Source organism: Convolutriloba macropyga, chromosome 1, assembly GCF_964194025.1.
Source record: "Convolutriloba macropyga chromosome 1, txConMacr16.3, whole genome shotgun sequence".
NCBI lineage: Eukaryota > Metazoa > Xenacoelomorpha > Acoela > Convolutidae > Convolutriloba > Convolutriloba macropyga.
The window spans coordinates 55,479,081-55,505,980 of record NC_134468.1 but is presented as its reverse complement, the minus strand read 5'-3'; the positions used below and the strand labels follow the sequence as shown (position 1 = coordinate 55,505,980).

At 36.8% G+C, this 26,900-nt stretch overlaps 2 protein-coding genes across 2 annotated transcripts in view; one reads left to right on the top strand and one right to left on the bottom strand.

Moving 5' to 3' along the window:
• Positions 1-17,372, top strand: part of LOC142343818 (uncharacterized) — a 45,984-nt gene extending 28,612 nt beyond the window's left edge. Inside the window, exons 5-8 of the mRNA XM_075395228.1 lie at positions 236-562; positions 10,759-10,850; positions 12,503-12,680; positions 16,875-17,372. Coding sequence (XP_075251343.1) covers positions 236-562; positions 10,759-10,850; positions 12,503-12,680; positions 16,875-17,140 — 863 coding nt within the window. The 3' untranslated portion in view covers positions 17,141-17,372. The remainder of the gene's footprint in view (positions 1-235; positions 563-10,758; positions 10,851-12,502; positions 12,681-16,874) is intronic.
• Positions 17,373-21,824: 4,452 nt separating this feature from the next.
• Positions 21,825-26,900, bottom strand: part of LOC142349814 (ribokinase-like) — a 60,240-nt gene continuing 55,164 nt past the window's right edge. The window contains exon 7 of the mRNA XM_075401601.1: positions 21,825-22,150. Coding sequence (XP_075257716.1) covers positions 21,974-22,150 — 177 coding nt within the window. The 3' untranslated portion in view covers positions 21,825-21,973. The remainder of the gene's footprint in view (positions 22,151-26,900) is intronic.

Genomic DNA, 26,900 nt, shown 5'->3' with positions numbered 1-26,900 from the left:
CTATGTGACTTTTGAACAAAGATTATTGTTCTTTAATTTGGAGGCTGATTTGGTCATATTTCTTAATCTGTTAAAATTGAGGACCAAATTAGAACTCTATACAACACTTAGAGAAAATTTAGACTGTTTTCAATTTTTTTAGTGGTAAAATTTTATCGGACTGGGGTAAAATTAACAATTTGTGTATAGTATCGAAAAAACAGCCTCAAAGAAAACAGTTCTTGCATCGAATAAGACCTTGTCAACTTCCAATTAGTTGACTTGAAAAATCAGGAAGCAGAGTTCGATAGAGTTTGCTGCAAAAGTTACAGTGAGAAAACGGAAACTTACGACGCAGACAAGATCAAGTTCTACTTCGAGCGTCACCTAAATGCTGAAAATGCAAATTTAGCAAGACAGTTGTTGTTGAAAAACAAGCTGACTGGTCAACTGAGGTCAAAACGGATGAAGGAAAAATTGAGAGTGAAGCATTTGGCAAATCAAGCTGAACAAAATAAAAAGATGCTGTTGCAAGCAGATGCGTCTATGGATGCATTAGCTGCCTTAACCTCCAATCAAACAGGTACAAATATTTACGACCATTCTGGACACATTGTGTATGATTAGCAGATGCAAAAATTGCTCATTATAACTATACCTAACAACACTAATGACCATAACATAAAGTAAAAATTATCTAGGCTCACAAAATTGCTAGATGCAAATATCGCTAGCACAAAATGTCATCAAAAATTGAAAAAATTTTTGGAGGCCCAAACTGTCGCTGAAAAGCTAAACAAATGTTCTAGAATGGCATTTTTTGGTTCACGTGCTGCAATTTGACTTTCGAATTCAATGTTTCTTTTTTTCCTATTTTTTGATCGTGTTGTTAGTTCAAAAGCTTTTCCGAACCAATTCCTTTTCATTTATATGTCTAGTTGTCTGTTTATTTAATGACAATGCTTTGAAATATAGTTCATGAGTTGTTTTGCTATAATTTTAATTGCTCTCAAACGAAGTGTGTAGCAATCATTTAAATGTTGGCATTTTTAACACGAATTTTCGCTTGACCAATTCTTCTTCTGAAGGATTTGAATTTGCGTCCTAAAAACGGGAAAACAGGTAGCGCTAAGCGGGCATTAAGTTCTCTTAGAGCCTTTCAGCTCACTAGTCTCCAAGTATGCGATAGACTTATGGTGTGAAGGGCGTTTCTTAGAAGTGGATCCCTTTCCCCCACCCTCCCCCCCAAAAAAACAACAGCCCCCATCAGCCCCCCTCAGTTCATCCCCAACCCCCACCCCTGCATATTGTTCTGGCCGTAAGGGCACCGTGCAGCTCAAGACTCCCCTCCCACAATTTCCACTACCCCCCCCCCCCATCGTTGCCCCCCCCCCTAGTTCACTCACCTCACGCCCGTTCAATTAAACTAAACGGTGGTCAGTCACTAACCAAGCCAACCGCTCGCCGGTCGTTTTAGAGCAATTCGTCCGACGTCAGTCGGCTATGTTTTTATATGTTTTAGCTTAATCACTTTATTTTACCTCAATCGTTTCACACACGTCAAATTTTTCACATTTGACTTCTGACTTACCTCACTCCTTTTCTCAACTGATTGTTCATATATAAACGTAGTATCAATCGTATACATTGCCTCGCCTGTCTCTCGGAAGCAATTTGTCCGACGTTAGTTGTTTTGTGTTTTTTCATTGATCACACGTTTGAACGGGTCTTTCCCATTATAGCCCCCAGCTCAGTGATCAGATAACCTATAGCACCCCAATCATCGTAAATATACTATAACGGGGGACTATAATGGGAAAGACCCGTTTGACCTACAAGCAAAAGAATTCATTTTACTCAGGTGTGACGTAATTCATTAAAGATTTTTTTTCACCGCTAACTAAGGCTTAATGGAGGGTACAACCCCTTTTTTTGAAGGTCAGCAGAGCCTAGCTATGGTGCTTGCAGGTTAATGGGGGTTGGCGGTATTGAGGGGCGCCCAGTTGTAATTTAGGATCGTTTTCCCTCCGTATGATTAAAGTTCTAGTTTCAAAGTAGATTAAATCGATTTTGGACTCAGGCTAGAATTGTTGGTGATCGAAAACTGTGAAATTGTAAGGTTGGCTGAGATTGTAGGTTTTACAGACCTTTTCTGCTATCTTTTTTTGAATTGTCTTCCTATTTTTACAACGATTTTGTGAATCGCCCAGAAGTAAAAGTTCGATTAGTTTGAAGATTTCTATAACTCAGCAGCAGCTGAATTTGTGTGCGTGATGTCATTTGCTACTCTTGATTCATTGCTGTCAAATGAAGAAAATCCAGTTAAAAGTTTGCCAGTCTTTTCTAAAATTTAGAGATCTTTCTGGGTTTTTTTGTGAGTTGTTTAATTGCTCTCAAACGAAGTTTGTATCAGTTATTTTAGTGCAGTGGTCTTTCTTCTGCGATTTTTCGCCTCGATTTTTTGTCAAGCCAATTCAGGTTTTGGTCCTCAACAATGGGATTAACAGGTAGCGCCCAGGGGGCATTAAGTTCTCTTAGAGCCTCTCAGCTCAGTAGTGTCCAGTATGCGATTCAAAAAAACTGTTTTGGAGACCTTTACTTATGATGTGAAGGGTGGTTATTGGAAGTTGACCCCCTACGCCACTCCCCCCCAAAAAATCAACAGCCCCCATAAGCCCCCTCACCTCACTCCCAATCCCCACCCCTGCATATTGTTCTGGCCGCAGGGCCCCCGTGTATCTTAATACCCCCTCCCACTGTTGCAACCCCCCCCCCTCCTTTGTGGCAGCCCCCCCTCTGCGCTCACCTCATACCCCTCCAGTTAAACTACAGCTAGTCTCACTAAACCGTGGTTAGCTACTGACAAAGCCAACCGCTCGCCGGTTGTTTGAGAGCAATTTGCCCGACGTCAGTTGGTTATTGCTTATATCTGTTTTACCTTATTCACCTTATTTTACCAAATTCGTTTCACACAAGTCAACTTTTTCACGTTCAACTTCTGCCTTACCTCACTCCCTTTTTCACGAATCAGCAAATTTACACGAACACTTTCAAAGTCATAAGGCAAAATTATTAGAAATGGAATCAATTTTTGAAGACGTTGATTTAAGTTATCAAAGTCACTGAGAGTATGCTGGTAATTGGGTCTAGTAACGTCCCTTACTGCTATGTTACTTTTGAACAAAGATTATTGTTCTTTAATTTGGAGGCTGATTTGGTCATATTTCTTAATCTGTTACAATTGAGGACCAAATTAGAACTCTATAAAACACTTAGAAAAAACTTAGACTGTTTTCAATTTCTTTAGTGGTAAAATTTTATCGACAATTTGTGAATAGTATCGAAAAAACAGCCTCAAAGAAAACAGTTCGTGCATCGAATAAGACCTTGTCAACTTCCAATTAGTTGACTTGAAATATCAGGAAGCAGAGTTCGATGGAGTTTGCTGCAAAAGTTACAGTGAGAAAACGGAAACTTACGACGCAGACAAGATCAAGTTCTATTTCGAGTGTCACTTAAATGCTAAAAGTGCAAATTTAGCAAGACAGTTGTTGTTGAAAAACAAGCTGGCTGGTCAACTGAGGTCAAAACGGATGAAGGAAAAATTGAGATTGAAGCATTTGGCAAATCAAGCTGAACAAAATAAAAAGATGCTGTTGCAAGCAGATGCGTCTATGGATGCATTAGCTGCCTTAACCTCCAATCAAACAGATACAAATATTTACAACCATGCTGGACACATTGTGTATGATTAGCAGATGCAAAAATTGCTCATTATAACTATACCTAACAACACTAATGACCACAACATAAAGTAATATTTATTGAGGCTCACAAAACTGCTAGATGCAAATATCGCTAGCACAAAATGTCATCAAAAATTGAAAAAAATTTTGGAGGCCCAAACTGTCGCTGAGAAGCTAAATAAATGTTCTAGAATGGCATTTTTTGGTTCACGTGCTGCAATTTGACTTTCGAATTCAATGTTTCTTTTTTTCCTATTTTTTGATCGTGTTGTTAATTCAAAAGCTTTTCCGAACCAATTCCTTTTCATTAATATGTCTAGTTGTCTGTTTATTTAATGACCATGCTTTGAAATGTAGTTCATGAGTTGTTTTGCTATACTTTTAATTGCTCTCAAACGAAGTGTGTAGCAATCATTTAAATGTTGGCATTTTAACACGAATTTTTGCTTGACCAATTCTTCTTCTGACGCATTTGAATCTGCGTCCTAAAAACGGGAAAACAGGTAGCGCTAAGCGGGCATTAAGTTCTCTTAGAGCCTTTCAGCTCACTAGTCTCCAAGTATGCGATAGACTTATGGTGTGAAGGGCGTTTCTGAGAAGTTGATCCCTTTCCCCCAGCCTCCCCCCAAAAAAACAACAGCCCCCATCAGCTCCCCTCAGTTCATCCCCAACCCCCACCCCTGCATGATGTTCTGGCCGTAAGGGCACCGTGCAGCTCAAGACTCCCCTCCCACAATTTCCAATACCCCCCATCGTTGCCCCCCCCCCTACTTCACTCACCTCACGCCCGTTCAATTAAACTAAACGGTGGCCAGTCACTAACCAAGCCAACCGCTCGCCGGTCGTTTTAGAGCAATTCGTCCGACGTCAGTCGGCTATGTTTTTATTTGTTTTAGCTTAATCACTTTATTTTACCTCAATCGTTTCACACACGTCACATTTTTCACATTTGACTTCTGACTTACCTCACTCCTTTTCTCAACTGATTGTACATATATAAACGTAGTATCAATCGTATACATTGCCTCGCCTGTCTCTCGGAAGCAATTTGTCCGACGTTAGTTGTTTTGTGTTTTTTCATTGATCACACGTTTGAACGGGTCTTTCCCATTATAGCCCCCAGCTCAGTGATCAGATAACCTATAGCACCCCAATCATCGTAAATATACTATAACGGGAGACTATAATGGGAAAGACCCGTTTGACCTACAAGCCAAAGAAGTCATTTTACTTAGGCGTGGCGTAATTCATTAAAGATTTACTTCACCAATAACTAAGGCTTAATGGAGGGTACAACACCGGTCTTTTTGAAGGTCAGTAGAGCCTAGCTATGGTGCTTGCAGGTTAATGGGGGTATCGGCGCTATTGAGGGGCGCCCAGTTGTAATTTACGATCGTTTTCCCTTCGTATGATTAAAGTTGTAGTTTCAAAGCAGATTAAATTGATTTTGGACTCAGGCTAGAATTGTTGGTGATCGAAAACTGTGAAATTGTAAGGTTGGCTGAGATTGTAGGTTTTACAGACCTTTTCTGCTATCTTTTTTTGAATTGTCTTCCTATTTTTACAACGATTTTGTGAAGTGTTATTTTAGTGCAGTGGTCTTTCTTCTGCGATTTTTCGCCTGACCGATTTTTCGTCAAGCCAATTTAAGTTTTCGTCCTCAACAATGGGATTAACAGGTAGCGCCCAGGGGGCATTAAGTTCTCTTAGAGCCTCTCAGCTCAGTAGTGTCCAGTATGCGATTCAAAAAAACTGTTTTGGAGACCTTTACTTATGATGTGAAGGGTGGTTATTGGAAGTTGACCCCCTACGCCACTCCCCCCAAAAAATCAACAGCCCCCATAAGCCCCCTCACCTCACTCCCAATCCCCACCCCTGCATATTGTTCTGGCCGCAGGGCCCCCGTGTATCTTAATACCCCCTCCCACTGTTGCAACCGCCCCCCTTTGTGGCAGCCCCCCCTCTGCGCTCACCTCATACCCCTCCAGTTAAACTACAGCTAGTCTCACTAAACCGTGGTTAGCTACTGACAAAGCCAACCGCTCGCCGGTTGTTTGAGAGCAATTTGCCCGACGTCAGTCGGTTATGGTTTATATCTGTTTTACCTTATTCACCTTATTTTACCAAATTCGTTTCACACAAGTCAACATTTTCTCGTTCAACCTCTGCCTTACCTCACTCCCTTTTTCACGAATCAGCAAATTTACACGAACACTTTCAAAGTCATAAGGCAAAATTAATAGAAACGGAATGAATTTTTGAAGACGTTGATTTAAGTTATCAAAGTCACTGAGAGTATGCTGGTAATTGGTTCTAGTAACATCCCTTACTGCTAATTGACTTTTGAGTAAAAATTATTGCTCTTTAATTTGGAGGCTGATTTGGTCATATTTTTTAATCTGTTAAAATTGAGGACCAAATTAGAACACTATACAACACTTAGGAAAAAAATTAGACTGTTTTCAATTTTTCTAGTGCATTAGGTTATCAAAAATTTTCAGAGCTAACTGCTGAGTGGTTTTGGTATTACATTTTATAGTCCTCCAATCCAAGGGCTGGGTTCACCATCTCAGTTGAATCCAAAAAATGAGGACCAATTAAAACACTTTTTAACACTTAGAATAAAGATGGGATATCGTTAACTGTTCCCGTGCATTAAGTGGTCAAAGTTCATTAGAGTTTAATACTGATTAGTTCATTATAATACGCTTATAGTTTTCACATTTAGAGGTTGATTTCACAAATTTTGATTTCACCAAAACCATTGAAACTGTGCAGACCGAATTATAATCACTTTGACAACTATAGAAAAATTAGGCTGGCAATTGGATCAAAGGACAATGAGGTCAGGCAAGGTTCTGACAGCGATCTGAAAATGAATATTTTTATTTGCTCTCAAACAAAGTTTGTACCAATTATTTAAGCCCTATTGATCTTTCATGCAAATTTATCGTTTTGTCGTCTGACGTTTTAAAATTATCCTCCTCAGAAATGAGATGAACAGTTCTCTTAGTGTTCCAAATATCTTCTAATCTTTATGTATACGTTTCACTAGAATTGATGAAAAATGACTTCATAATTTGAATCTCATTTTTGGAAACTTTGACCTCGCCACACGTTTTCTCTACCCCGCTGCTTCTATTTCTACCCTTGCAGTTTATGCCTCGTTTCTCCGACATTTTTTTTCTCCAGTGAGTTTTGCTTTTGTACGCGAGCTGCACTTAAGAGAATCTTTATTGGTTAAGAAAAACCGATTGAACAGTGTTTTCCAAGATCGAAATAGAGTTTTTATTTAACACATTTTCACATTTTATTTAAAACATTTATGGTCATGTAGGGGGCAAAAATTGGCCACTATACATTATTGACAGCAAAAAAAACATGAAATTAAACTAGCTGATTATACATAAATAAACGTAGTATTTTTGGTAATTATTCGAAAAAGAAACTGCAAACTTAAATGAAAGAACTTCAATCTCAGCTGTGGTGAAAGAAGTTGCGTTTTGAGGATAAAATGTATAGCTTTTTTGCAGATTCTCTTGAAAAACTCATTTCTAATTTTAATAGCTTACAATACCTGGCCAATGGATCATATGTACTCAATTTTGTCTCTTATTTTCTCAACACTTGTTTTAGGATTCGCGTGGTGTGTGTTTGTGTGTGTATGTGTGTGTGTGTGTGTGTGTGTGTGTGCGCGTGGTGTGTGTTTGTGTGTGTGTAAAATAGTCAAACAACGCAAATATATTTCAATTTTCTTCAATAAGGAATCTATGTGCACTTGCTTTTGAGTGGAAATGAGTTGAGTTTATCCGTGAAGATGATTCACAAAATGCAAGCCTTTTTGGAAGATAGAGGTAACTTATTTCGACGTTTTGCGTAACTAATTACCGTCATTGAAAATTGTTACTAAAATTTTAAAACGACAAAACAGTGCCACTTTTTTCAATATAACGCAAAGTTTTTTTTACTTCGACTTCCGACATATCCAAGTATTGTACCTGTAGTGTCTTGTTTTTAAGCATAACTTTTAATTTTCAACATACAAACTGCTTTTGTCTTATTGACGCTGGTTTAAAAGATTTTGCGCAGGTCAGATTGTGTTTTGTATACTTAAGTAATTGCTCTATAGAATCTTGACATTTAACGCATGTGAAACTAAATACTTTTTGAAACTGCGCAAAAACAAATATCTCCTGTAATAATTATTTTTTCATGGTGTTCAAGTTTTTAATTATATTTCACTTGGTATAATTTGATAGCATGTCCATGAAAACTTAACACAAAGAAGCAGAAGAACAAACTAGTTGAAGTTTGTGTCTTGTTGCCGTTTGGAAAATGTTTCAGAAAGATATTGCAACAAACGTATTATTGTCGCCCAATTTTATTTTAGACTTTGCATGATTCATGTGGCCATAAAGATTGCAAGTCATTTTTTGCAGTGTTAGTTTTGTAATTGCAGAATTTTTGTTCATCAAAACAAATAAAAAGCTGTAATTTAGGAACATTTTTTAAATTAAAAAGTAAAGAAGAAAAACTCTCAGGCACGAAAATTACAGATTTTGTCACAAGCCACAAAAAAACTGTGACTCTTGCTTTTTCCAAAAACGCCCTCTAACAAGCAGTCCTTAACTTAAAACCTAGCTGCCCAATTATAACTTAACCATTACAAGTCAGAGAGACAAAATCTATCTCAGTAAACGCTGTAGATAAACTTAAATTGTTTTATTCCCAAATGTGCAACTCTTCCAACCAAGAGAAAAACAGATGATTAACGATCTTGCAAGATTTCCACTTAACCTTGACAACAATGCATCGTCGTCTTAAAAAATACATTTCTTCTCGCAAATATGAGAATTTTTATAGAAATTTAGCACGCCCTAGCATGATCAGTATGATATTAAATCAAGTCTATAAACAATAATAAGACGCTGAACAACTGTGTTTAATTACTCACAAATAAATTTTGTAGCAATTATTATAGTCCTGCGGACTTTTTTTACGCGATTTTCACGTGACCAATTTTTTTTGTCTGACCCATTTTTCGCTTAATTGATCTTTCGATTCAGCATTTAGGTGTAAGATAAGTTTGCCTGCGGTCTGGGGTTGTGGCAGACAAAATATTAAAAGTCGACATCCTCAATGCAGAGCAATTGCACATATTCTAATTAATTGCTCTCAAACGAAGTTTGTAGCAATGATATAAGTCCTGTACTCTTTTTTATGCGATGTTTCGCATAGTCAATTTTTCGTCTGACCTTCTAACTTTTTGTCCTCAAAAACGGGATAAACATGTAGCACCCGAAGGACATTAAGTTCTCTTAGAGCCTTTCAGCTCTCCAGTCTTCAAGTATGCGATTCAGAGAAACTGTTGAGGAGACGTACATTTATGATGGTGTGAACACTTATACTCAAAATCGAGATAAATGGGTAGCGCCCAGAGGGCATTGGGTTCTTTTATATCTTTTCAGCTCAGTAGTGTCCAAGTATGCGATTCAGAGAAACTGTCGAGGAGACGTTTACTCATGGTGTGAAGGGCGGTTCTTAGAGTTTGACCCCCGCACCCACCATACGCCTTCCACCCCTCTCCAACATTACCTCCCCCCCTCCCCCAATCGCCACACCTGCACATCTTTCATGCCCTAAGAACGTGGCCCCATGCAGCTCCCATCAAACCACCCTATGCACCCCTGCGCTCACCTCACGCGCTAGCATCACTAAATTGTCTGAGGATGCCAACCACTCACCAGTCGTTTAAGAGCAGTTCGCCTGAAACTAGCCGGTTATGTTTTCACTATCAGTTCACTATCAGTTCAACTGAGCCTTTCAACATTTGGTCTTCCAAACACTCCCCGTCCACCGTTCTCTACTCCGGCAATTTTAGACCCCTCTCCTCCATACCCCCAGACACACACACACACAAACACGCACACACACAAACACGCACGCACACACACACACATACATACAGACACACACACACGCGCGCTCTTCTAGCTTCGGATAACCAAATTGTAAAAAAATTGGTAAATTGAAGTCACTTCAAAAAAGTAAAATTCTTTTAAATTCATTTAGTCTGAGTATTTGATTATTTTTTTAAAAAATGAGCATCTCTTTTCTAATTACTATTTGCAAAAAAAGAGCATGGTTACCAAAAGGGAGGCAATTAGATTAGGAGTTGACCAAAACGAATTACCCAGAACCTTGCTTCATTGCCGCCAAACTAGCAACATCTTGCAAAATAACAATATAATCCAATATGCTAAAAATTCTTGTCTTCTTACGATTGGAGTTTTGTCTTCCATGATCTCACAATGCAACATCTTGCTACGAGCATATGATTACCGCGATATAACCTTCCAGTCTGGACTATATTAGTGCCAGAGCAAATTCCTGTTTTTAAAATCGCCTAACAAACTTTGAGCCTGAACTTTTAATAAAAACAAGCTTTGCTTAAAGTTTAAACAGGAGTTGAAACTGAAAACACAACATGTTAAAAATTAAGGTTTATCCCTCGGTTTATGCACGCTCTTACCCCGTACCTAATTAGGAAAGTTAAATTCAGTACTGAGTCAGAGTCACTAATTCAGGCCACATTTTGCACGGAATTTGTCTGATTCAGAGCTATTTCACTGATTCATTCTGAATTATCGCCTGATTCAGAAGAAAACCGAATATTCTCTCTGAGTTTTGTTCTGATTCAGAGAAATTCAGAAATCACGTCACAGTTGGTTCTGACTTTCTCTGAATCCTTCTGAATAAGTACTAAAATTTGAAAAATTTCTGAAATTTTTCGGAATCAGTACTGATTGTCACGGCGCCTTAGATACGGGAGGGCACTATGACCCTCGGCCAGCAACAATAAATGCTCTTAGAGTAGAAAAGCTAAGAGACGATTTTCAGAATTATAAACTTACAAATCTAAGAAGTTGTCACAAATTATTGGAAAGATTATAGCCTCGTAGCAACAAATGGTTATACAAAGGAAGCTGATTAAACAGGGGGAAAGAACATTCCTAACACCTGTTGGTTTTAGATGATAGAGGTGAAAGCAATGAGAATAGTATGACACAACATAAAACATCATTCGGAAACAGTGGAAAGATTCAACAATGGATGATTGACAAGGTTGGTTAGCCAAAACAAATTTTCAGATGAAGCCAAAGTCGAGGAGAAATAAAGCTAAGCCAAATTACTTTAATTCCAAATGTTCTCGGACGATTTTTCATCAGTCCCATGCGGGGGGGGGGCAAGGTCTGGGCAGCTGACATAACGGTTCAATTAACGGTCTTCAAAATCAGAGGAAAAGATTTTGTCTGGATTAAATGCTCGCAAACTAAGTTTCTAGCAGTTATAAAAGTCCTGTGGTCTTTTTAATGCGATTTTCCACTTGATCGATTTTTCATCTGACCCTTCAGAATTTTAGTCCTCAAAAACGGGATAAACAGGTAACGTCGTCGGGAAGGCATTAAGTTCTCTCAGAGACTTTCGGCTTACTCTAAGTATGCAGTTCACCAAAACTGTATTGGAGACATAAATTTACGGTGCAAAAAGCGGTTCTCAAATTTTGATCTCCCATTTCACGGCAGTCCTTGTTCACCCCACCCACCAATTCAGCCCCCTCCCCCCTGCTTCACTCTACCCCCTGCACATCGACTAAACCGCTGCTGGCTGCTGACGAAGCCAAAAGCTTGCCAAAAGTTAGTTACTTATGTTTAATTGCTCTCGTAGAGAAGCAATTACAGTAAACGCGTTGTCTTTTCTATGCAAAGTTTTCGCTTGAGCGTTTTGACTTTTCGAGTGACTTTTAAGCCCTTGACTTTTTGCGTTTTGCGTGATTTAAAATTCTCTCTCAACCACAATTTCAAGCAGCTGTTCTCAATTGGCAGCAAACTCAAAGTCAAATGAAAAGTGCGCCGAAACTGGTGCCATTTATTACTTTTAGTCTTAATAGTGGTATATATTAACCTCTAATGTTATTTAAAGCCCACTATTGAACTTCATAGTCCAATTTAGGCTCCCCTCTCCCCCCGAATGAAGCAGGCTGCAATTGATTAGATCTCCCACTAGTACGAGAGCAATTCTTCTGACGTTTAGTCGGTTATGTTTATCATTTTTTAGTCCCTAGTCCAGAAGACCATACAAAAAGAACGTAAGAAACCGTCGGTATATTCGGTTTCAAAACCTAGGAAATTGTCGGTATTTTTGGTTTGAAATGCAAGAAATTGTTGTTTTTCTATACAATTTCTTCCAAAAAAACTATACAATTTCTTCCAAAAACTGCAAATCGATTGAATTTCTTCTATAGGTGATTAACAAAACTTGGTGAAGAGAAATGAAATTGACGTTGAACTTTTTTGGGGAACATTAGACTTGTTGAACATTGATGAGGATTCAATTCAATTAGACACTCATTGAGTCTTCATATGATCATGAAGAATAAAAAATCGTTTTCTATTCATTTCCTGTGGCGCGGATCCAAGCATACCGGTTCCTTACGTTTAAAACGAAATACACCGACAATTTATTACGTTGCAAAACCAAATATACCGACGATATCGAAGAAAAATACGAATGGTATTGTCTTTTTTGTCTTAACTAAACAAATATACCAACGATTTTCTAAAGTTTAAAAACGATAATTTCCGGACTAGGTTCTGGTAATACTTAACTGTTGGCTCATGAAACTGCAAATCTTTTTAGTGGAAAACGATGTTAGTCAAAAGCATGAGAGATCTCGAGCATGAGTTTTTAAATCACATTTTATTACTGTTCTTTAGGAAATGATGGAGTTAGAAAAGCAAAAAGAAACTCTAGAGAAGCTGCGATTGACGTCATCACATACTGGGCTCCGATTGGCTGACATCACTGTTGGCTATCAGCAAATCAGAACTGCTCTGCTAGATGCACATGATAGGGCAAGGGATTTAACTGCTCAGATTGCAAAGACCTCTTATGGTGAGAGAACATTACATAGTAAATAACAAATCCGGAAAGTGAATTCGTTCCGTTACGATTATACTCGCAATTGCTACTGTCTTTTCTGCCCATCTTTCAAGATTAGGTTTGTAAGCGGGAGCAAGAAGTAGTTATAGTTTGCGAAATTTCCTCGAAGTTAAATATATCGGTGACAACCATACTCTCAAGCAATTTTTCGTACTATCAACTTTCTTGTGATAAGTTTTTGCGTCTTTTCTCCTCAAAAATAGGATAAACAGGTAAAAGAGTGCATTGAGTCACTGAGCAGTTCCCTTAGGACCTTACTAGCTCTAAGGATGCTAATGAACCAAGCTGTTGACGAGAGATTAAATTCATGTCTAAGCTGTAGCTGGCTACAGACGAATTGCCAGTTATTTTGAGAGCTAGTTGTTTGAGAGCAATTCGCACGACGTTAGCCCTCCAATTGGTGAAATTTGCTGATAAAAAACCTTTAGATGGCAGGAATCTGAGCCATAGTAAACATAATTGCTGGACTGCAGTTCGTCGTTTTTGTCCACAATTAGTCCAGGGACTAAAAATCTTCCAAAATTGTGCAAAATTTGCTACTTTTCTTTCTGGCTCATATAAAATTGTCTGTAACCCCTCAATTAATTTTTCGTTTTAATTAAATTTTAGTTATCCCTTAAACCAATCTTGTTTAATGTAACAAAAATCCTTCTTGCCAAGAAGTCTGCAACAAACTGCAAGTACAATTAAATTTAAAAAACAGCCTGCGAAATTCATATGTGCTCTTTTTTCCATTTATTTGCGTTTAACTGGAGATTTCAATTGAATTCGTTACGAAATATATTTCGTCCCTTGTTGTTGATAAAAAAAATCAACTCGCTTTCAGAGCAAAGAAAACTTACGTAAATGAAAATTTAAAGATCTCTTATGCTGGGTTAACATCACAAAAGAAATAAAAAATCCACAAAGTGAATTTGTTCCATTACAATTAGACTAGCAAATGCTAGTCTTCTTTGCGCCCATGTTTCGAGATTACGTTTGTGAGCGGGAGCAAAAAATAGTTATAGTTTGCGAAATTTTCTCAAAGTTTATAATAGCAGTTAGTACCATGACCTCAAGCAATTTTTCGATTAGCTCGAAAACCATCAACCATTCTTCATATTTTCTGTCAATAGTGTCAACACTTTCCAATAGTAATTCCTTTCAAACAAAATTTGTAGCAATTAAATCAGTCGAGCTGTTTTTTGTGCAATTTTTCTTAACATCATTTTTTGTGTGATAGTTTTTCCGTCAGACCATTTAAATTTAAAGAAGGAGGCTCGCTAATGTGCGTTTGCTGATGATGTTTCGAACTGAACTCATCTACATTTTTCGCTAAACTGTCAAACAAAAGAGAAAATCAAAAGTAGATCCTTGAGTTCAAAAAATTGTTACATAAACCATTGAATGGAAAACATAAAGCATAATTAGTGCACTAAAACTATTGAACAAATTACATTGTGCATAATCTTCATTACAGCGCTCACGAGACCTGACATTCATACGATTACGGGAGACAAAAACAAACAACGAAATAATCAAAACCAAAAAACATTTTTTACGGAAAAATTGAACATTCTTAAAAGCACCTAGTAACAAGGTCAAAATACAGATGAAACTTTAGCTATAAACATTTACATTTTCTACAACAAATGGGACTATATTTTAATGAGAATAGGTAACAAGTCGACAAAGAGAAGAAATAATGAGACGAATTTCATAAAACAACCAATATTTTTAAACCAAAAATATTCAAACGTCTCAAAAACCGTTAAATTTTAACAAAAAAATTCCTGTTAAATTTACCAAAAGTCATTAGAAAACCAATAGGACCTGTCCTTGGTCATACTAAGCCGTCACAGAAATGGACTGAAGATGAAGGAAAACTGAAAAAAGCAAACACTTTGCGAAAACAAAAATTAATGAAGCCATTAAAATCTTTCGCTGTTATCTGAAAGTTATGTTTTTATTTCAAAAATTAATTAAACTAATTCAGTTAAAAATATACAGAAAGATTAATTATGTTCACTGAGCCTCATTAAAAAACCATAGGGCTCTGTTATTACGCGAATGTGCATAAAGACGAGAAAAAGGAAAAATACTGACCACTAAAAAAAACTTTTATGAAAACGCGTATTGTCCAACAAACAAAAAATCAGTTACGACGTAAAATCAAACGACACGTTAATATTCCTTTTACAAGGAATTGGATGGGGCGTTTCAATGTTGTGAATTGGATACAAATTGACAAGTACAGCAACAAAACTTTAAAAGAGCAAAAAATGCTGGAAAGTAAATAATATCGTAAACTTTAAAGCTATTTGCTATCAACTTACTGCATTGAGTAAAGCCATTCATTCAATGCTCAATTAGAAAGCTTTAAGACCTCTCAGCATTTTATGAGTTGAATAGAAAATTGGGAGAAAAAATTGTCGGAGCCACTAAAAAAGGAGCAATTCAGTTAACAAATTTTCAGTTTCAAATAATCTTTAAATAATGATCGAATTCATTTTTTGCAACATTATGACAAATTAACAAATTTTTTGATAAAACTTATTATCAAAGTCATTAAATTCAATAGCTTTCAACGGAAATCAATAAATTAGTTATAAGAAGTTGAGCCTCGATGGGAAGGCATTAGTTTGTGTCATTCTGAAATCATCACAGTAAAGTCATCACAATAAATTAAGTCACCACAAAAAGTCCTATGACCACGAAAACAACAACAAATTCAGGCAAAATTCTAAAAATCAGTAGAAAAGTTCAAGACAGTGTCGAAACCGTCAAAACCATACTATTTTTCTGTAAGCTAACATTTTTTTTTAAAAAAATTCAACAGCCATTTTTTTTAAAAGTCCCAACAGCCATTAGCTGTCCACTCAAATTTCGTGGTAGGTTCACCTACTGCCCTTTAGGAAGCCTTTTGCACTTTTAGTTAACAAGGCTATGCTATAGGACCACAAAATCTTAATCTGATAAAAAAATTACGCTAAAATTGAACAAAATCGTACCAAACTTCACGTGTTCACACAAAACTTTAAACCTCGATAACTCCTCAAAAAAAAACGAAATTCAAAAGTATTTTTAATTCCGAACTCTACGCTGGAGGAGATTTTTAATGATACCAATCAGATTTCTCTACGTTGAATATATCGTCGGCCAAAATTGACTGAACACCAAAACCCATTTGAGCATATAGTTCCCCCCACAAGTGGGGTCGGAACAATAAACTTGTTTAATTTTACAAAAAAAATCCCTCTTGCCAAGAAGAAACGTTTATGTTATGATTCAGAAAATAAATTATGTTTCAGAAATCAGTTAAATTTAATTCGAATACAAAGTATTTTTTTGGAAAACTAGAGGTGTTCGATTTAAGAACTGTTCTCCCAAAAATGATCTCCATTTTTGCATAGATTGAAAGTTTATTATCATGATTGGGTAAAAACACGATCTCAAGACGTTTTCAGTTTGACGTTCAAGTGAACCGAATTCAATAGTTGAGATGTAAACTCCGGTACAAGGGGGTTCCAAGTTACAGATACTGTTTCCATCTCAAACAATCGAACAGCCCTGTTCCATGACCTTGTTAAAACAACTTCACTACCATTTTTAATTGAAGATTTTTGAGAAACTACGGAAAAGTCTCCAAGCTCGTTTTAAATATCAAGTTTGCAGCTTTCATGGGGTAAAAAGTACAATGAAACGTATTGCATAAAACAACATTTCTGAAAACTACTTGTTACTATCTCTGGACTACGACAATGTTCCTATTAGATAACTTAAGAGTTCGACCTGCAGAAATGAGAACGTTTTTATCCCGTACTTACGGGATTTTATAAAATTTTAAAACTGTTACTCGATATGACTGGCACCTAGTAAAATACCATAAGCTTACTGCCAGTTTTTGGTTGACTAATGTAACCTTTTATTGCTATTTTGGTCTGAATTTTGGTCCGCTCAAGTGCAAAAAAAACTTCTCAAAATTCAGACCAAAATAGCAATAAAAGGTAACATTAGTCAACCAAAAACTGGCAGTAAGCTTATGGTATTGTACTAGGTGCCAGTCATACCGAGGAACAGATTTACAATTTAAAAAAAATTGCCTGCATTGTATTTCACAATGTGCTCTTCCACAAGAATGCTGCTAACCTTTTCGACTAATTGCAGACGTAGACGCTCTAGATGAGGAAATTGAGAGCCAATCAGCCATTTTACATGATTTGGAGGTGAAGAATCTCAATCTAGTGGACAAATACATTCGGCCCAGATACACTAGATCAGCCCACTCTCAAATAATGTTGAATGGGGAAGTGTACGAACTAAGGAAACAGATTGCAATCTGGGAGAGAAAGTGTCAAATTAAGGAACAAGAGCTGACAAACCTCCAATCGAGACTGAAAGGTGTGATTGGAGAGAGAGAAGGATTGCTCTAGACAAACACACTATATCCACCTTCTCCAATACATTGTCACTACTATGAGAGTGTCAAATTTAATTTAATTTAATTCAATTTAGAAAGACAACGTTGCTCTAACTAATTCAAACTTAATACTTTGAAGCCACAAGTGTGAAGTAGACATAGCTTTAAAATTGAGATTTAACGTTCGGATTGTTTTTTATAAGACGGTCAGTTATCAAAACCAAATTACATGTTATACCAATCAATTGTTTTTGTTTTCAAACTACGAGTAAGTGTTCTCACACAGTTCAGCCAGTGCTCTGCAAAATGATCTTAGCAATTGTCAATGTCATGGCAGACACATTTGATAACTATGATCTTAATTGACAATTGACTCACTTTGTTACCACACTTGTCTAAACATAACTGGGCAAAATGCAAAGAGCAGCGCTATATACCTAATCGTAGTGTCAATTCTTCAATCGCTCATTCAGGATTCAATTTTAGAAAGAGAAATACGAAAAAGACAAAACATAGCCGCAAAAATTCCGGCAATGACTCGAAAAGTCTTCTCTGCCGAGAAAAGTACCTTCAAATGAACAGGTAACTAAACGAACTACCCATAAAAATTAAAAAAGTCAAAAAATAAAAATAGCTCTAAAGCACAGTTGAACTATAAAAAATCAGACAAGTTCAAAAAATTTTGATAAAATACAGGTGCAGCTAAAAAAAGCCTTTCTTCTATGCAATTGAAAGCATTGAAATAATAACAAAACAATAGGTAAGTCACGATAGACTCAACAAATTCCCCATTTCCGAAGCAAAAATTGAAAAACTGTTATCAATTGTTACCTACGAATCAGAATAATACAAAATATTAGGCAAAATAAAGTTGCTTAAACAGCCTCAAAACTCACAAAAAAGGAAAAAACTTCTAAATACCATAAAACTTATTTCAATCACCACTAAACTGCAATACACTATCCATCTAAGACTGCAATTATTACTGCAACCAAAGGAAGGCTCTCGAACAAAAAATAGTTAAAAGCAAAAAAAGCCTGAAAAAGTTACACGTGAACAAAAAATCAGCACGCTCACAGAAAATTATTTCATAACTGAATTTCTTGCTGTCTCGCAAACAGTCGTATGAAAAGAAAACCACCCCTTTTCACTCCACTCTCCAATACTCTTCTTCGACTCGTAAAAATGTTGTTATATGTTTAAATAGAAGAAGGGATAATATGCATAAAATAGATTAGCCAAACAAATTTTTTGTATGCATTAGGTAAACATTTTGCACAAATGCTTTGTGGACATTGGAAGAACACTCAAAAGCGGTACCTGAAAATCCAAATGACGCTATAAAGTACTCAAGTGTCACTGTAAAATGTGATATTTGTGACACACGATAATAGCTTGAAAAATGATAACGGTCACATTTTTTTAAAAGTGAGCCTTTGCAGCATTTCATTCTATGTTCATCCAGAATTAGTGGCAACATTTTCTCGAATATTTCTGCACACAGGATCGAGCAACAAGTTTTTAATCATGTTTTCCACTCCTGCCTCCGTATTTTTGCCAAGTACCTTGCCCCAGCGAGGGGCAAATATAATTTGGAAAAATGGTACATTTTACATGTGCATTGTTTACTCATTATGATGTGAAGACAATTGTTAGGGATTTTTGAATACTTTGTAGCGTCAAATGGATTTTCAAGTACATTAAGTGTTTTCATTCGTATTCGCCTATTGTCAACAATACTTTAAAACAAAATTTTCGACGTCTAAATATTGTTACAAGGTTGCGAGAACAACCAAATGTAAGTTGTTCCATATGATACGACTGGCAGCAGCAGCTATTTGTTCAGCGTTTAAATAAGTGTTGTGGAACAGTTTCAAAAAATATGGTTTTTGACTAGAAAAAATTTCAACAAATATGTTGAAACTTGACTGTCCGTGATGTGAAATATTGGGAACAACGTAACGATTTTCAATTCTACTTCATAGGGACGAAAAGAGAAAATACGAACGAGGCCTCGCATGAGATTTGACATACGTTGAAAGGATAAACGGAATCCAAAAAATTAGCACAGAGGTCAATCTCATTAACTTACCAAAACTATAAACTACAGGAGAACTTTGATAAAATACAATAATTGAAACAAAATAAAATAGACCTTCATACCTCACTAACTTGGCTCATTAATTGTTTTGTGATATCCATTTCTCAACAACTCATTTGTGCTATCTTTTCAATTAAGGTAAGGCGAATAAGAAAAAAACAAAGTAATGAGATATCCAAGTCAACAAATTGCTTGAAAGTTAAACGACCACTTATTTGTAATTTCTGCATACGATAAAGTTGAAATATCTTATCAAAAAGCGCTACAAGTTCAACTTAAAGGGCTAAGGAGATAAAAATCATCAAACGCGTTTTCCGTAAAATACAAATTTTACTTTACTTTCGTGCGCATAATTCGGGCACTGGCCATGCTGACTTCTGAATTGAGAAATGAAACACACATAACTTATGATTGAATATTGCACAAATCGTCCCGGATCGATGAAATTGGTTTATCAAATTCCCTTAGGCTTCTCAAAAATTTTTGTACCGTCGGTATGTAGGCATTTTTTGTGAAACAGAATTTGCCGTCAATCATTAATATCGGTAAAAAAAAAATACGAAAACGACACAAATGGATCCCAGATTGATTGTTTCGCTTGTAATTGGAATAAGTTTGAATTATATTTACTCAAAGCTGGAAATAAGATATTTTCATGGTACGTGAGTTTATATACAGACCCAAAAACAATTATAGTCCACTGTTTTTTATTTGCATGGATTTCAATTTTGAAATTAGTTCAACATAAAGTATGCGCTACTGATGCAATCAGATAGCTGATAGTAACAGACAACCAAAAATTAGGGACTGAAACATAACCGAAACACGTCGGGCGAATTGCTCTCAAACGACTGGTAAGAGGTTGGTTTAGGTAGCAGCCAGCCCAGCTGTGGCTTAGATATGCTAGCATTAGGGGGCGAGCGCAGCGTAGGGGTCAAGCGAATGGGGGGGGGGGAGTAAGTTGTGATGTCTGAACAAGATGGGGTCCAAATTGCCAGGTGGAGGAGGCTGGTTGAAGGTGGGGCGAGTGGCAGGGGGTTGCGGGGGTGATAGAAGGGGTAAAACTTTCAAGATCAAACTTTCACACCATCACCATGAAATTGATCCCTGAAAAAGTCTCTAACAGAGCTGCCCAGCCAATTAATGCCTTCCAAGCTTTCTGTCTATCCCTTTTTGAGGACGAAAAGTTAACAGGTCAGCCAAAAAATTGATCATACGAAAAATCGCATAAAAAGAGTACAGGACTTATCATAGCAACAAACTTCGTTTGAGAGCAATTAATCAGAATTTGTGTAACTACTTTGCATTGAGATTGTCAACATTTAATATTTTTTCTGCCACAGGAACAGACCGCAGGCAAGCTTATCTTACACCTAAATGCTGCAAGTAAAAGTACTGATCCAACAAAATCGACTGTTCGATGCTGAAAATTTGTTTTAAAAAATTATCTGCCAAGCTAACAATTTACGTTTTTACAATAACGATGAACTCAAAACGTTTTTAAGGCAATCAGAAGGGCACCGATTTTCAACCAACATGTACTGTGCCATTTGTTTCCATGTAATAGCTTCCACTGCACTGATAAATTAATTAATTTTTTACATGACAAAAAAAACTGAGAAAAATTCATCTTTATCTTGGCTCGCAATTGTAATGGGAAAGTTTTTGGGAATAAAGTCAAGCTCAATTATAATTGTTTTTGTTTAGTTTACTATTGTATTTAAACGCTCACTCCATTTGGAAAATCGATCCTTCCGAGCGTGAAGAAACTAGCACAATTTTCTATTTCCGATTCCGCCACATCCGCAAGAACAAACATAACCGACTAACGTTGGAAGAATTGCTTTAGAACGATTAGTGAGAGCTCTAATCTATTGCAGCCTGCTGCTTCAGTGGGGGAAGGGGGGTGTAACCAAAATCACTAGGGGGCTTCAAATGACGCCATTTACCACTATAACCACTAACCATTTATAATTTAACACAAATCATAAATTGAAGCAAAAAAATACTTCAAACCACGTTGTCTATATCAAAGCAAGAATGAATAAAACCGGACTTCGGACAAACGAATGTCACCAAAGCTGTTTTCACGTAACTTTTCTGCTATATCCATCTCGAGCACGGAAAACATCTAATACTTCTTGAGGGGCCAAATTAATCATTGAGTAATGTTCTTGGTCATCCACACAGCACGATTAAACTCTAACTCGCTCCGACTGACATTTGTCCACTTTCGGCTTCAAGTTAATGTCGGCAAATGCTTTTTTACCAACACTCTCAACATAATTAGCTCGTACTAACCCAAAAAAATGGACAGCCAAAAGTGCTGTGAGCTGTTTTCTCTTTAACTAATCTTATGTAACCATCTTGTACAGCGAAAACTTCCATTTCAGGGAACACCACCTACACGATTTTTGTTTGTTCACACCGGCTCATAACAACTTGTTTGGTCGGACTCACCCGGACCCATTTGACTGTTCGGTCTGGTTCATATCAATATCGATCGATGCGTGATCTATCGATGCGTATTGGTCTAATTAATCTGGCCCAGGGTTTAGAACAGATCTTCAGGGCACAAGGACTTTGGAAAATTAAGTTTCGAAGAAAAAAAGTTCTTCAAAATAACATTGATATGACATAAAATCTAACTTGGTTACGATATTTCATTGAAACAATACAATGCTACTTCTTCTAAACTTAAAGTCTGAAGAAAATCAATCTACTTTCAAATTACAATACGCATCATCAGTTGAACAAAACAGGATTCAGTTCTTTTCTATAAGGGAAGCTCAGTTGAGTTCCATTCTTTTGCACTGACATTGAGGCTATCGCTCCACTTCTCTTTATTTTTTCCATCAAACTAAGCTGGGGTAACTTGCACACAAAGTAAGCAAAAGATCCGCAAAACGCATCACCCGCCCCCTGAAACACCGCAGTATAGTTAAATTATCACGAAACAAAGAATTGTCAGAAAAATGTCGTGGACTGATACCGTAGGACGTTATATACAGACACTGGACAAAACTAATAAAAATAGAAAAATAGAACTCAGCAATATTAGATATCCGGAAAATAGCCCCAATCGATTCAATTGACCCCGATTGGCATGGAAAGAAGACAATAAAAACATACCCGGCAGATTGCCGGAAAATAGCCGCCGTTGATTCCCATAAGCATATTAGGATTGAAAGAATAGATATTGAAAAAAAAAGATTTTTGTACAAAAACATTTTTTAAGTCCACCGAATTATTTTGATGGCATTTCGTAGTTGAACATACTTCTGTTTCTTAGAGAGAGGCTACAGGGGCTACTATCAATACCAATAAGCATTAGAGATGGTAACTAAGACTTATAGGAACGACGTTCAAATAGCGGGCATCTAAAATTGGGCTCTATGGGTTTATCCCGTTTCCATTTCTGACTTCAATTTTTTATAATGACTCTGTTCATTTTGAATTGCTTTACTGAGCAACTGATGATCAAAATCACTTTTAGCAGAATGAGAGAAGAGAGAAATTAGCCTAAGAGAAGTCAAAAAGATTTCACGCAAAATGTTGAAAAAGCGGCAAAATGAGGTAAAGCAAAACCTTTTTATATTCGACGAAGTAAAAAAACATAACAGGACAAGTCCTGACGTACAATTCAAAGAATTTTCATTGACTAAACAAAAAACTAGATCTGGAATGAACTATGAATGGATTGGAAAAATCATTTAGAAAAAAACCGATCCAAAAACTCGAAAAAACAGTAAAGATTGAAGTGAAATTGCCGCATGTGAACAAAAAAAAACTAGCGAGAAAACGAATTTTTGTTCAAACACCGTTTTCTCACTCTACTTTAAAATTAGAGTGAAAAAATTTCACGCCGCAAAACCACTCGCTTTTTCGCTCCAATTCCTGTTTCGGCGTGACCAAAATCACCACTCCAATTTGACTTCAAAAATCATGAAAATGTGTGAACACATCTCAAAAAGAAAAGACGGCGCCCCAATACAATTCAAATTCTTAGAAATATTTTAAAAAAATTAGGAACGCTATAATAGCCGGCTGAGAAGATGAGGGCGGCTATTAATAAGAAATGAATGTTTTCTTAAAAATGTATCAACAGAGCAGGGCAATAACAGAAAATAGCAGCAATAAATTCATAGACCTGCAGTCAAAACGATAATGAAAAAAAGACCTACGAAAAAAAATCACCTAATCGTAAAATTTGTGTTGCTCCAATTAGCTGCCCTCAAATAACCTTCAATTAGTGTGAAAAACCTCGGTTGGCCTTTCTTCTTCAATTGAGGTTGGCAATAGTCATTTATAAAGTGAGGAAAGTCAATTTTGAGAGAGCTAAGTGACACGTGGAACAAAATACGACGTCACACACGCAATTCATGAATGTCAAAATTGTAAAATTGCATGAATGAAGGAAAAAGCAGATGTTGTGATAGTGACTTCATATGGTCGCTGCAAAAATCTTCAAAACATGATAAAACTCGGACCTTCCCATGTAATGTCGTAATGGCAACCGAAACTATTATTTTTGGTCTCAAAACATTTATTCTTTAACTCGTCAGATTGGCTTGAATTAAATTTTGTGGTTAGTCGATTACCCTGTCACAAAAATATAAAAGCATTGTCATCATTGTATCAAGACAAAAATAAATACAAGTGGATCTTTTCCGTTTGTGCCCCACCCCCCCCCCCAGCTTAGTGGGTGCATCTTATTTGCTCCCCAGACGCACGTGCAATGTTTTTACATATTGATTTACAACTTGATGGCGCGTGCTCTGTAACTAGGGGATCATAACGTACTTAGGGGGAGGTCACAAACGGAAAAGATCCAAAGAATTAAGATATCATTCCCAATCTCAGAAGCCCCAGAGACAAACCTTAAAACATTATTTTGACCAAACACAAGCAACTAACGTTGGGTGAATTGCTATCAAACGAGTGGAGAGCAGTTGGCTTTATAAGTAGCTAGCTACGGCTTAGGGAGGCCAGCTTTAGCTTAATAGCAGGGGCGTAGGGTGAGCGCAACGGGAGGGGGAGGTTACGGGGAATTTCTAGCATACTGGGTCACGGGTGAAATGATAAGTAGGGGTGGGGAGTGAAGGCACTGATCAATGTGTGTTTGTGTGTGGGGGATGGGACTGATGTGGGTTGGGTGGGGGATGAAGAGCGGAGTGGTGAAAGTGTGGGGATCAAACTCTAAGAACAGCCTTCACACCGTGAATTTATGTCTCCAAAACAGTTTCGTTGAATTGCAAACATAGTCTGGGAGGCTGAAAGGCTCTAAGAGCCCTTAATTCCCTCCAGGCGCTACCATTTTTGGGTCCCGTTTATCTGGTTTTGAGGACGAAAAGTCAAATGGGTCAGACAAAAAATCGGTCAAACGAGAAGTCGCATAAAAAGACCACAGGACTACTATAATTGCTAAACTTCGTTTGAGAGCAATTAAACATATCTGGCAACGTTGAAAAATGTCCAATAATTGAAAAAAAAAATGATAGGCTCAAAATTGTCAGGAAATAACTCATGAAAAATATCGTGAAATTTTAGAACTCAATGATTAACACTTCGACCCAAAAAAGAAACTCTGAGAAATCATAATGCAGATAAAGCATAACCGACAATCGTCAGGCAAATTGCTCTTCGACAGTAGCTAGCTGGGGCTTCGGGCTGCTAGCATTAATGAGGGAGGAACCAAGCTAAGGGGTGGGTGTCAACTTAGGGGGTGACAATGGTGGAGATGATAGAGAGGGGTCAAATATTTAAGGTTAAGAACCTTCACACCAAAAAGTTTCCAAAAATCGCATACTTAATGACTTGTAAGGAGTTAGTTTCTAACAAAACTGCTCAGCCACTTAATGCCTTCCGGGCTTTACCAGTTTATCCCGTTTTTCAGGACGAAAAGTTAACAGGTTCAGAAAAACAATTGGTCATACGAAAAATTGCAAAAAAAGACCGCATAACTATTATAATTGCTGGGAATTTAGTTTGAGAACAATTTTAAAAAAACTAAAAACCAGGACTGAATAAAAAACTAAATTTGTTTTGGCGTTTCAGCAACTAAAAGAAAGACAGGATATACATCTCTCTTGTTGGAGATATCATCGACAAAATGAGTTTAAACAAATTTTCAAATAGGCACGAATTAATAGACAGCCGGGAAGATTCCGCTGCTATTAGAAACAAAAAAAAACATAACCAAGTGATGTCGGACAAATTCCTCCAACTACAAGCGCGGTGGTCAACTGTAGCCTTCATCTGTATGGGCTTCACAAGGGGGCTACAAAATTTCGAGGAAAATGTAACTAATTTTGTCGCAATTTTGATTTGACTTTTTGAAGTAATCTAACGCCAATTTATTTAAGCTGCTTAACATTATGAATGAGGTGAATGCTGTGTGAAAGTCGTAGAGATCAAAACCCATATAGTCCAACATTTGAAAATATTAATATATCCCTTTCATCGTTAATTTGTGAAAGATCTTGTAAAAATCCTAAGAACGGTCCAAACCGTTGATAAATCAAACTACTTGGAAGGTAAAAAATACCGTTCTCTTATTCAAAAATAGAATTAATAAAACATGAAAACATAACCAACTAACGTCGGGCAAATTGCTGTCAAACGACCAGCCAGCGGTCAAGCAAAGCTATTGCATAAAAAAGACCACAGGACTATAGTTGCTACAAACATTGTTTGAGAGTAATTAAAAAATTCCCTGCTTACCTTCAAAAACATTTGCGGTTTTCCTTCTATCGTCAATGCCAAAAATGAGGATTTAAAAGCAAAGCCGTCAGATGTTCAGAATATCTTCGATATAGACTTGCATGCTGTATAATAAAGATGTATGATAAAGAAATAGATACAGATACAAGACAAAATAACTGACTCTACTCAAAAAGCTATGTAAAAAACAATCAGTGATAAATTAATGAGGCTTGTTAACATTCATTTTGCAAAATTCATTTTATTTTGTGACCTTTATTACACATAAGTTCCTTTGACCTTACACTAATTCAAAATAAACTTAAATTTTAAAAAGCAAAAGTCATTTTATTGAGTGATTTAAGTCACGTATGATCACAATCTAATCACACAAATGACCTAAGACGTTTGCTAGAGAGATTAGGAAATGAATCTGCGCGAGCAAACGCCGTTAGTGATAGATAGAAAAATCTTTTTCAGCTTTGCTTCGTGAACAAATGTGAAACAGAATAAAAGACGTCAGACGACAAAACAAAAAACATAGAAAGAAGAGTCGTGGCCTACAATTAAAAAATTTTGTTTAGCAAACAAACAATCAGAACAAGAATGGACTATGAATCAATTGAAAAAAACCAATTAGAAGAAAAATCCGATATTAAAAATCGAAGAACCAGAAAAAAATAAAGTCAAATGTCGCATGTGAACAAAAAAACCACAGAAAAACAGTTTTTGTTAAAAAACCCTTTTCACACTCTACATTAAAACGTGAAAAAATTTCACACTACAAACCACTCGCTTTTTGCTTCACATCCAGTTTCCGAGTGACCAAAATCATCAATTCAATTTGACATCAAAAACCATGAACATACGTCGGGCGAAAAGCTCTCAAACGACCGGCTACTGGTTGGCTTCGGTAGTAGCAAGTTGATGCTTAGTATTAATGGGGGAGGGGTGAGTGGAGTGGGGGGGG